Source organism: Vulpes vulpes, chromosome 3 (assembly GCF_048418805.1).
Source record: "Vulpes vulpes isolate BD-2025 chromosome 3, VulVul3, whole genome shotgun sequence".
In the NCBI taxonomy this organism is placed as follows: Eukaryota; Metazoa; Chordata; class Mammalia; order Carnivora; family Canidae; genus Vulpes; species Vulpes vulpes.
The window spans coordinates 109,232,656-109,244,951 of record NC_132782.1 but is presented as its reverse complement, the minus strand read 5'-3'; the positions used below and the strand labels follow the sequence as shown (position 1 = coordinate 109,244,951).

The window sequence follows — 12,296 nt, the reverse complement described above, 5'->3', positions numbered from 1 at the left end:
CTATTTAAACTGAACATGTGCCAGCTGTGTTTACATCATTAGTACCAAACTTCCCAATTAAACTGTTGATACTATAAATATAGTACGCAACTGTCTCAGGAATGGGGCTCATATCAGCGTTCTTCTCACTGCTCGTTTCACTGGCTCTGAGAATCATCCACCCAATGGCAACTGCCAGAGAGGCAAACATTTGAGACCATTTCAGGGCATATGGTGTCATTGTTTCATTTAGGGAATGACACATGCTGGGATTACTTCTTGATTGGTTGGTTCTGTCTCAACCCGATCTTATTTTAAAGGGAATGTTTTCATGTTGACTGCTTAGAGAATGTTCCACGATGACATTTGCCTCGTGGTTTTGGAAGGAGTCCTTTACAAGCTTCCCTGTTCATAAATATGTGTGCTTTCACGCTCGTAGGCCTGAAATAAATATGATAGCATCTGTGTGGACTGAATAGTCCGGGGAGGTCGTATGGAAATCACTGGTTCTGGGGAGATCACAAACTGGAAGAGTGTTTACTACTAAATTCAGTTCACCTTTGAACGGCAAATCCCGCATTTCCCAAAACTGAAAGTTTTCTTCTTCTATTTTTAACAACGTTCTCTGCCCAAATCTAGGGCACTGAAAATGCTCTGTAGAATATTCTCCTAACCCAAAGGAAATTAGAGTGTCCACAAATTGCAGGCTGAGGTAGCTACCAGTTTCCTGGTATTTCCATTGTACCTTCTGGCAGTGTAGCCCTTCCTTCCCTCTCCTGTCCCAGCTGAGCATCTTCGTTTCTTCCAATCCTTCTACTTCTCTGGGAAGAAGAGAAGCACGTCCATCCACTCCACAAGACAAATTCCATCCGCAGTCCCCTGACTGCATCTGTATCCTGAGGAATGGGCACGTTTCCATGACATAGCTTTGGGTTTCCTTTTTCTCCACCATCAGAACTACTTTTGTTTCAAGGTTTTGAGCTATTTCTCTTCAACCAAAGTGTGCATATTTCTTTTTCTGTCTTTCCAAGGAAAGTAGATTCATTTGTATGTTCCAGAGGATAGCCTCTGTATGTTTCAAATCTTTTTTTTTTTTTTCTCAAATCCTAGTAGGACCCTTTTGACACTTACTCTCAGCTCCCTACCCCCATGGCCGTATCGTGTGACTGAAGCACAATGGGCAGGGGGGCTGCCTCTGATTCTCTGTGTTCTAATCATTTGTTCCTTTTCTGTCCCCTCCCAACCACTCTGTCCCCTGCTACATGGAGGCTGCTTAATGCTTTCCACCCAGGGGAGAGAGACGGAACACAGAATCTCCTCGGGCAATAAAGGATATAATAAAAATCCAGGCTGCAAAAGCAAATGGATAATACAAAAGCTCAAAATAAAGGAAAAGAAGGATGGGCATATTCCTTCATATGGTTCTTTTTACTTTTTAATCACTAAAATGAGCACCTGCCCTCATTCTGCATCAGGGTAAAATTCCCATCATAGTTTCCCTTGGCCATGTCACATGCCTTTATGACACTCTCTCCCACCTGCATGCTCAAGAAATACCCACAGTATTTCATGCAATCTAAGAAAAAGAGAAGGGACTCCAGTGTCAGGGGAAAGGGATCTTGGACTATCAGATGCTTCTGGTTTCAGGGTCTGTATTCCCTTCTTTTTAGGGTGTGAATCACAAATTGCTTGATGTGCATTTCTCACTAGGACTATGAGATTTAGCAAATTTAAAAAAAAATGCAAGATAACAATAGCTGAATTTGAATGTTAGATAACATATTTTATTAAGTCTAAGTATGTCTTAAATATTGAGGGGACATAATTATCCTGAAAAATTTGAAATTTAAATTTAAGCAGGCATCTGTAATTCAGTTGGCTGCCCCATTTGTAATTTGAAACCACGTTTCCAGGCTTAGCCATGTGGAGTTGCTTTCACTTGTTATAGAGCCTATCCCTCCTAATTGTTAAAATCTATTTATTTGTTTAACAAAATGGAGAACCATCTTGAGAGAAGTACGTTTCAGCCCCAGGGCTAATCACAACTATGCTGGTGTCTTGATTATGATGGATGTCCATGTGGTGGATCTTGCTTTTATCTGTTTGTTCTTGTCTTATGTGGCCTGGCTATTACCCTAGCTTATATGGGGCCAAGGGCCACAATCCTCATCATCAGATTCTACTTGGACATTTTACTATCAAAATCTTACCTCCTCAAGGATCTTTCTCCTGGAGGCTAGTGGAATAGCCTAGGAGGGTCAGGTTACACACAAGCCACTTTTAATCTTTGCTGCTCAGTGCCTGGGAAAGCAACTGTGGACACATAAAGCAAGGAAACTAGAACTAACCACTTGATTACACATTTTGTACCAGGCCCGTACTAGGACATCTCACCTGGCAGGGTATCCAATAAAATGGAAATTGCTTGTGTGGTTGTGCTTTCTCCTGGTTCAAGCACATCTCTAAGGATACAACAACATAAAATGTCTATCCTTGATATTAAAAGAGGAAGAAAAAAAAAACCAAACTCTGACTTGGGGTGCAATTACCAATGTGCATAATATGATTTACTCCATTTCTCTTGCTTATAAGACATTTCTATTTCTTTGCAGCAATTTGGTAAAATCTTAGATGTTGAAATTATTTTTAATGAGAGAGGCTCAAAGGTAAGCAATTTAATTTACTTTAGGATTGTTTAGCTTATTTTTAAACGTTTGCTATGGATAATGGGAAACAACTGCACTGTTTTAATTAGCACATTGTGAAAATACACTTCAGTGGGAATTCCTTTAGAGACCTCCTCCAGTTTCAAAAATGGTGGGAAATACATTGGGTTCAGTTTAAATGTATAAGGGGGTAATTTAAAATTGCTGTTTTATACCTATCTATCTATTTATCTATCTATCTATATATATATTTATCAAGTTTCCAGAGGAAAATTGCCCATGCTTAAAAAATAATGTTGTTGCTACATTTTTGTTTTTCAGTGATAATTATGTTCTTTATATTAAAAAGTGAGTTGATAGTCTCATGCGCAGGTAAATATGTGATTATTCTGTATTAATAAAGTGCAGTTATTTTCCTGGGTTGTAGGGGAGAGAACTTCATATACACCAACCTTTTGAATATAATTTTATTCATTAGTATGTTTACCACTCCACATTTTGCAATTTGCCATTGCTTTGAATTTGTTTTTTGGTGTTTAGTTTTTTGGTTTTTGGGGGTTTTTTTCCCCTAGAAGACCAATATTTAAATCGATTTTCCCAGAGCTAAAAGTGTTAGTAAAAATCAGGGGCAATATGGAAAGGCTCCGCACATTCGACATGGAAATATGTTGAGGGAAAAAAGGCCCACCTCTCTCAAAGCATCCCCTTTAACAGTGCTCATCAAAATGCAGTCCCTGGAGCAGAAACACCTAGGAACTTACCAGAAATGCAAATTCTCGGGGTCCAGCCCAGACCTCCTAAATCAGATGCTCAGAATGGGAGCCCAAGCCATCTGTGTTTTAACAAAACTTCCAGGCCCGTCGTTAAAGTTATCCACACTGAGTCTTCCTGTTTTAGGGAAATGCCCATGCTTCATCTGAATGCAAAATGCCCCTTTGCCCACCGGGGTTTTGTGGTTGCTAAAGTGTCCTCATCCCACTGCATGCACAGAAAACGCTAGAACTCTGTTGGAATCTCCCCTGAGGAAAGCAGTGCATTCGGCTTAGCCGCAGATGCTGAGCCGTGCCAGTCCTGCCGAAGAACTCAGAGATTGACCTCAGCAGCCAGAAAGTGACCACTTTCAATGCCTCTGCCTGGTTTCTAGAGCGCCGGTCCCCAGGCTGTCAGGAATTCTAAGCTCCCTTCTTGCATCCTCAGACTGCACAAGTGGATATTGGGACAAATTGCTTATCAGATACAGAGAGATGCTGGATTTAGCCCCGTAACTATCCTCACGCAAGCAGTTTGGGACAAGTCAACATCTAGGAGGGTTACAAGAAGAAATGGTTTTCTCGAAGGGGACAAATGCCAGCCCTCATGGGCACAGCAACCACCTCCTTCCTGTGAAGCAGACGTATTATTCCTTGGGCAGTCTGCACCCTTTCCCTCCTAACTAGGATGATGCAGATTGGTGTGAGGGAAGAAAATTCTAGTTATTCTCCTCTCCACACCCAAAATGATGTTGCGATATGCTGGATGAGGGGGAAAATATCAATTCATTATACTCTCTGGTTCTGCTAGTTCAGGGGTCTTCTTCTCCCAGAATTTCAGATATTTTAGTTATTCTTAAATCAGTGGCGTGACCTCTAGGCTGGGGGAAACAAGTTAATTTCCTTTCTGCTTTTTTTTAAAAAAGATTTTATTTATTTATTCATGAGAGACACACACAGAGAGAGAGGCAGAGACACAGGCAGAGGGAGAAGCAGACTCCATGTGGGGAGCCCAATGTGGATCCCTCCAGGGACCCCAGGATCACGAACTGAGCTGAAGGCAGATGCTCAACCACTGAGCCACCCAGGTGCCCCTCTTTCTGCTTCTTATATGAAAATCATTATAAGGGCTGTTTCTATGCCTGCAAAGTAAAGTGCATTAAGAAAATTTGTGCCCAGGAGCACCTGGCTGGCTCAGTCAGTAGAACATATGACTCTTGATCTCAGGGTTGTGAGCTCAAGCCCCACGTTGGGTGTAGCAATTACTTAAAAATAAAAGAAAATAAATAAAAGAAAATAAAGAAAAAAATATGCCCAGCCTAACTAATCCTTTTCACTCAGGCTTCATGCATTCTTGGCAAAATCCTAGAAGATGACCCGGAAAGTTAGCCAACTTTCTTCATCTAATCCTGAGTCTGTAATGATACTGCTTTTAAAGTTTTAATTTTTTAAATTTATATTTAATTTATATTTTGGTTTGTAACTTTTGCCAGTGGGGAGAAGCTATTTAATTCCTTTTTCGAGAGCTGTTTTGAGACATTAGAAGAATATCGTTTGCTATTTTGAAAGTACAATGGAGATACTATTTTAATACTTCCTCCGTCATTGCCATGATTAGCCTGTCTCTGGGGCTTTAGCAATGGAGACCGTTTAAGTTTGCCACATCCAGCAACTGAGTTTGTGAACCTGTTTTTTACTTTTGATTAGGAGACATCAAGAAGAGCCTGGGTGGGTATGCTCCCTCCAAAAAAGGCAGTCTGGCAAGTGCTGGGGCTGACTGTTTAGGTATGACTGGAGCGTCCTCAAGACTGTCCTTTGGAGAACTAAATGGCAACAGCAGCTCACACATGGATATTTTTCAGACTTGACTTTATCCTCAACAGGAAAAGGCCTTTAAAAAAAGATTTTATTTATTTATTCATGAGAGACACAGGGAGAAAGGCAGAGACACAGGCAGAGGGAGAAGCAGGCTCCATGCAGGGAGCCCAATGTGGGACTCGACCCCAGGATCCTGGGATCAGGCCCTGAGCCGAAGGCAGATGCTCAACCACTGAGCCACCCAGGCGTCCTGGAAAGGACCTTATTTAAAGGAACATTTCCATTTACGTAGTTGAGAAACCTGAACCACCACCACGACCTCATGTTCATCATTTAGTGCTGGAGAAGCAGCCAGGAAGCAGGTGGGCTCCTAAGAGTGAGGAGCTCACCTTCTGGCCATTGTCTTAGGAGCCAGTCCCTGAGGCAGGTCACTCAGGGCTCAGTGAGGATGGCTTTGTGTTCTGGGTGTTTGGGGTGCACATGTGTGCATGTGTGTATTCCCCCTACAAACACAGGCAGGATCTATGTCCTCCTGAGAACGTACAGCCTACATAGCTCACGTGTCCATTAATAGCTAATATACAGGGAAACCACATTTTAAAAGGATGCACCAGACTTCAAAAATGAGAATTTGAGAGCAGTTAGGGCTGAGACATCCCATAATTCATTTTTTTCCTTTTAGGGGATATAAAAACATGTTGTTTAACTCTGAAACAATGGATTTGGGGGATACAGCCAGAGACAGCTACTTCTTCATGTATCCAGGAAATAGGGAGTCTGAGCTTTGATTCATTAGGTATCTGTGAGTCCTGCTTCCATCCAGGTACAAGACGATGGCTGAATCCGTGGTGAGTGGTCAGAGGTGTTTCCCGTCCTCATAGATTTTCCTGAGAGGTGGAGGACACAGCCCATTAAGACCAACAACTGTCATACTACACACACTGTGCTCTGTGGCACGTGTGTGGCTGCTGAGAAGCCAGGCAGACAGACCAATACCGTCAGGGGTGGAAGGCTTCCTGGAAGAAGAGGCATTGAAGCTGGGAGTGGCTATTGTCATGAGTAAGAATTTCCCAGGGAAGGGAAAGAGGGAGAGAGGTTTTCCAGGGAGAAGGAGCTGCACCTGCAAAGGTGAACGGGAAGAAATGAGACATGAAGCTCTTAGCCCCACAGAGAAATGAATTTTTAGACACATATCCACAGCTCCTCTCTTAATGGATAGTTCTCTCTCTGCACCAGCAACTAGAGAATTTTCACATAAGAAGAAAAACCAGTGTGCTCTTGCATCCTGGGTGCTTCAGAGCCTTTATTTAACAAATAAAATGTTATATGTGCATTAATTGCCAAAAAAGGGGGGTGGGGACCATCCCCTAAACATATTCCACAAAACCAAAACAGAAAAATAACTGGGATTTGGGAAGGTCAGAATAACAACTCACAGTGGATTTTAAAGTAAGCCAGTCACGCTGGGCTGGCAGTCCATCTCGGGTTCCCCACCATCATGCCTTCCCCAGAGCGGTGCCTCTCCTGCAGCCAGGAGCCCTGTGCATTCTAGAACGCTAAGGATTCCACATCCGGCATTGCAACCAGCTGCTGTGCTCGCAGGCCAAGTCCAGAATGTGCTGCTTCCGTTCCCCTTTTTAAGGCTGGGATAAAAATATTCAGAAGGTTTTGAAGAATTCTGAGTTGTGGTTTCCTTGAGATTGGATTCTGACCTTGAGGCAGGATAAAAGAAGTAGCCTCGGCACGGGTTTCAAAGAGGTGTCCAGCACCTGCCCTTGACAGAGCGGATACTTGCAAACGGCCAGGTACCTGGCGTCATTCTCCAGACAAGAATCCAGGCAGTCTTCTGGCCCAGGGAGGCCATATGACCTGGTGCCCTTGGGGGTTGCGGGAGCCTGTCTGATGGAAGAAGGAGGACAGTCCCTTTGGTATTTGGGGACTGTGTCGGAGCAAGCACTTCTGAACCCAACTTTCTAGAGTCTCTCCTAGTTATCTCAGCATCTGTAAATAAGAAATATTGAGGATCTCAAAAAGAGAGAGAGGGGAGGAGAAAGAGCGAAGTTTAGCAGAAAAATGAAAGATAAGAAGAATCCATATATATTATCTGACTTCAAAACAAAGTGAGAACCTGGGAATTTAGTGAACTACTTGCTTTGTAGTTCATGAACTTTACATGGGTTTCAAACCTATTTCTGTCCCCACCTCCATGTCTCCCTGACACACAGGGTACTGATTTTAGGCCAGTGTGGTTCGCCTTGGGGTCAGACAGGAATCACGATGATGCTTGGGGACGGTGTTTGGTGGGTGGGTGAAATGTTCCCTTTCACCTGGTTACCTACCTCAGCAGTGCTGTGGTGCTGATGACCGGTGCCCGCGGGCAGCAATGATGCCACCAAACCCTCCATCGATAAGACTGGGACTGGGGATTTTCTTAGCTTGCCCGGTGAGAGAATGGCCCCTGATACAGCCAGCATCCTCATTTCCCTTATTTGTTAGCTGTATGACATTCTGTGCATGCTAGAGGGTTAGGTTTTGAGGGAAGGAAGTGGACAGTGCCACTAGACAATGGCTGTACTCCTGCGCCTAAGATCCAAGTCACCAAGTCAGTTAGATACTCACCTCCGAAATTCACTCCACTCCATAGGTTGCTCCTTGGAAATCGGCAACATGATAGCCTACCTCATACAATGGACAAGAACTTTCCTTTGCTGGTGTTTGGTGACATGAGAGGCCCTGGAAATGCAGTTGCTGGGCCATACAGTAGCTTTCTCAGCAGACAGATTTTGGGGCTCCCCTCTGGGATTCTGATTGGGTAGATATGTGGCAGGACCCCAGAATCTAAATATTTAATATGCTATGCTCCCCACTTCCTTTCACTGTGGGACCCTCTGACCAAGGGTCAGTGTCATTAATAGAGCAAACCCCCTCAAATCCTGTCTTCAGCCCATTGAAGAGCTGTTATTTCAAGACTAATCAGTTAGCCTAGCGTATTTTGATACCTTTCTCACTTGGGGATACCCCCAGCGATGTACGAGACGAAGTTATAATATGCTCCTTCTGTTACGGAGCAAAAAGTCCTATACTGATCAAATCATCCAGACCTATCCTGATCACAGATCCTCACAGTGGGACATATTATAAAAGGTTTTTCAGTCCAGTCCTCCAAAGTAAAGCTGCTTATTTTTTTCTCTATAGAATGCTGTCAAATAATCATTGAATTTAGCTTAAATCCCTCCACAGCTGGGACCTTCTGTAGATGAGCCCACATTGACGTTGGGAAGTTCTCTCTTCCGGCAGACCACGGGCCAACTCCTCTCTGAATACGCTGAGCTTTGGAAATCGCCTCAGCCACCTAGTGGGGTTGGGAGTCAGCATTAGTTGGCCATGACTACTTGCTATTCATAATTACTGTCTATTTTGTTAGTGACACTGAATATCAAACTGCCCCAGCTAAGCTGCAAACCAGCATGTCCCTTCAGTGAAGTTTACCCAGTTGCAAATAGGAGCCCCAACACATTGCATTGTTTCACCAGAAAGAGCTGGGCAAATTTACACTGGAATGGTTTCAAAAGGTTGGTGTATATTTCTGAACAAGATGTACAAATATTTTTAGGGGTTTTAAAAATAATGTGTCATATTTTCTGTACTCTTCTTAGGAACAGTCTCAGTGAAGAAAAAAAAAGGTGGATTTTGACAATGTGACGTTTAGTGGGGTTGTTTTTTTGAGGCTGAAATATTAAAACCAAATATGCCAGTGGTGAAGTAAAGGGTCTATTTGTTATCTATCAGTACGAGAGGAAAGGCCCAGAGTGTTATTGTGAATAACATTCTTTTAACAAAGCTCCTTTATTTTCTACCTGTTGATTTGACAAATGAATATCAAGATAATGTCTTAGAACATTACTATATATACATACATTTCCCTTTTCAGTTAATGAAGTAGCCTGGAAAGTTGACAAACTCAGAAGCATCCATGTTTTTGAGGGGGTGGGGGGAGTATTAATATAAAAACGTGTGACTTGAACTGTTTGCATTATTAATTGATGTTTATTTCAATTCATTTCATGTGATTATTTTGTTTATTAGATCAAAGAGTTTAAGATTTATTATGAAAAAGGTCTTTCCTTTTTTTTTAGGCTTCTAATTTTTATTTTTGAGAAGTAAAGGCTGTAAAATTGACAAATTTGAATAACCCTAAAATTGCATGAAGAAGAGATGTTCTTAAGACCACACGGCATGACTCTGTAGGCAATGTTAGAAGATTTTGGCATTCATTGTTGAATTCCGTGCACACGTTTTATTTTATTTCATTCTTAATTTGCATGTCAAGAAAGTGGTTCCCTTTTTTTTTCCTCGTTATTTCGTTTTCTTCTCTGTGAAGACACTGTAAATTTATTTTGATCTCCTTTTCTTTCCGTTAGACTTATTTTCTTCTGTAGTGACATTTAGAAAGGTATTTTTTTGGTATCATTCTTTGAATAATCTTCAGGGGTTACAGCTAACTGGTGACAGAAAAAAAAACAATCTCGTTCACATTTGTCGCTTACTTATTGCACATCTTCGTATTCTTATAATTTCTCTAATTTGCATGTTACAGAACTGAAGCCAGGACAAGACCTAGAAATTAAAGCGAGAGAACGTTACGCAGTGGTCGTTGACTGGAATAATAATCTGCATGTTGTTTTCCCTTCTCCCTCCTGCATGCAGGGATTTGGTTTCGTAACTTTCGAAAATAGTGCCGATGCGGACAGGGCGAGGGAGAAATTACACGGCACCGTGGTAGAGGGCCGTAAAATCGAGGTGCATGTCCAAAATATTTTCCTTTACATCTTCTTTATCAATGTCTGCTTCACGCTCATTCGTTGTTCCAGATGCATCATTGTGTCTTGTATGTGATCCTACTCCCTTCTCATTGTTTATATATATCTCTATATATTTATATATAAAAAGGAAAACTGGCCTTACTTTTTTTTTTAAATTTTACTTTATTGTGTTATTCTTATTACCGATGAAAGGTGAATGGCAAAAGTGAGACAAAAGAAAGGTGACTCTGAACTTTTTTTAAAAAATTTTCTGTGTTTTGTCATCAATGGGTGCAGTAGATTCCAAACAGTCGAGATAGTATGCAAAACAAAACAAAATACAAGGCAGTTTTTTTTTTTCCTTTTCTTTTTCTTTCCACTGCAGGGTTGACGAGGGATCCACAGTGGTGTCCAAATTGAGCCAAATTGTGAAAGCAGTAGCATTCGGAGGAATGATTGTTTAAAAAAAAAAAAAAAAAAACTGAGAGGTCTTTGTCATGGAACCTTTCTTTTTTTTTTTTTTTTTGGTTTTTGGTTTGTTTAAGAAGCCAGTTTGATCTTTGCACTCTTTTGATAATAAAGTGAATAACCAAACAGGATTTCCTGTTCAATATCTGGCCACTCTTCACTGGATAAATAAATAAATAAATAAATGCTAAAATTTCAAGACTTAGAATCTATTCTTTCTACCACTGGATCTCCCTCAACATGGCCACAGGGTTATATTTGTTAAAACTTAAAAAAAAAAAAATACCAGTTAAAAATGCTTTAGTCTTTGGAGTAAGATGTTGCATATTTTGCCTTTCGTTTTCCCCCCTCGACGATAACGCTTAGGCCCCTCACCAAACTCTCAGTAACCATGGTAACTGTATACAAACCCATGCTGGCGATGGTGGTGAATGGTAAGTGGTGAAGTCCATCTGCCGCTTCACGTATTTAGTGCTGATTATCTATATACATATATATACCACGTGGATTTTTTTGACTTGTCGTATTAAGTTTTCTTGATGCTCTATTTTTTTGGGTACCGGTACGCCTGTAATTGAGTGTACGTTCTAAGCGAGCCTGGGAGGCAATGACTGGATTGAGATATGACAGTGCACATCTTACTCAGATTGTTAACTCCATATTGTGTTAAACAATGCACCCTCTCTTTTATCCTTTTGTTAGCTGTGACTTTAAAGCTTGAATGATCTTGTTAATTCTTGCGATGTAAAGGCTCTTGTTCCAAGTGTTGAATGCTAGATGTTGCTTTTCTGATGGTCCTTCCCTCCTAAAGTGTTGCACACGGCTAAATCTTGTTTGTCCCTCCTTTTTTTTTTTTGACATTTATGTTCCCTTGTACCTTGTCTCTCCCCTCTTCTACTCCACTGCATGTTCCTTCATATGAATTTTATTTTGTTTAAAAATATTTATTGTTTCTGTGTTACCATGGAGTACACGCATGCTTTTAAATCTTCAATTATGCAGTTCCTTTTAATTTGCTTTTACTGTCTCCTTATTAAACTTTTAAATGATATGACATTGCTTTATTGAAATGATTTGTAAGTTAAAATGGTCATGAAGTAAATGTAATTATAAAAATGTATGATTTTGTTATGCACCTACTGCCTTTTATAAATTAAAATGCATTTTAGTTTTTTTTTTAATAAGTAATCACAGTCATAATGCATGCAACTAATTGAACTGTGGGCTGGCCCTGGCATATGTGCTCATTTGAGTTTTCTATGTACATAGGTAAATAATGCCACAGCACGTGTAATGACAAATAAAAAGACTGTCAACCCTTATACAAATGGTAAGTAGAGATTGGCCTTTTCAAGAAAGCATCCCTACCTCTGAATCTGTTAAGTAATTTAACCACAGAATATGTTTCAGCAAGCCTTCTTAGTCTCAGTGTGACTACTATGTATTTGCTGCTGACCTGCTACAGTGAACCACCTGAAGCAATAGGACATTTTTCAATGGCTACACTGATTGTGGGGAGCACTAAGTAATGGACAGAGTTATCAAATCACTGTGTCATATGGCTAAAATATAGCGCTGTATGCCAACTAGACTTCAATAATTTTTGATAGATTTTATTTATTTATTAGACACACACACACACACACACACACACACACACAAAGAGAGAGAGAGACAGGCAGAGGGAGAAGCGGGCTCCATGCAGGGAGTCTGATGTGGGACTCGATCCCGGGTCTCCAGGATCATGCCCTGGGCTGAAGGCAGCACTAAACCGCTAAGCCCCTGGGGCTGCCCAATAATAATGTTTTCAAAAG

General features: G+C 41.2%; 1 protein-coding gene across 50 annotated transcripts in view; it reads left to right on the top strand.

Moving 5' to 3' along the window:
* The window catches only part of RBFOX1 (RNA binding fox-1 homolog 1), a 2,027,925-nt gene that overhangs the window by 1,905,674 nt on the left and 109,955 nt on the right, over positions 1 to 12,296 (top strand). For all 50 annotated transcript variants that reach the window (XR_012000653.1, XR_012000654.1, XR_012000652.1 and 47 more), the window contains 3 exons: positions 2,592 to 2,645; positions 9,920 to 10,012; positions 11,752 to 11,812. Coding sequence is in view for 47 of the 50 variants with exons in the window: in XM_072753902.1 (XP_072610003.1) it covers positions 2,592 to 2,645; positions 9,920 to 10,012; positions 11,752 to 11,812 (208 nt within the window). In the remaining 3 variants the exon portion in view is untranslated. The remainder of the gene's footprint in view (positions 1 to 2,591; positions 2,646 to 9,919; positions 10,013 to 11,751; positions 11,813 to 12,296) is intronic.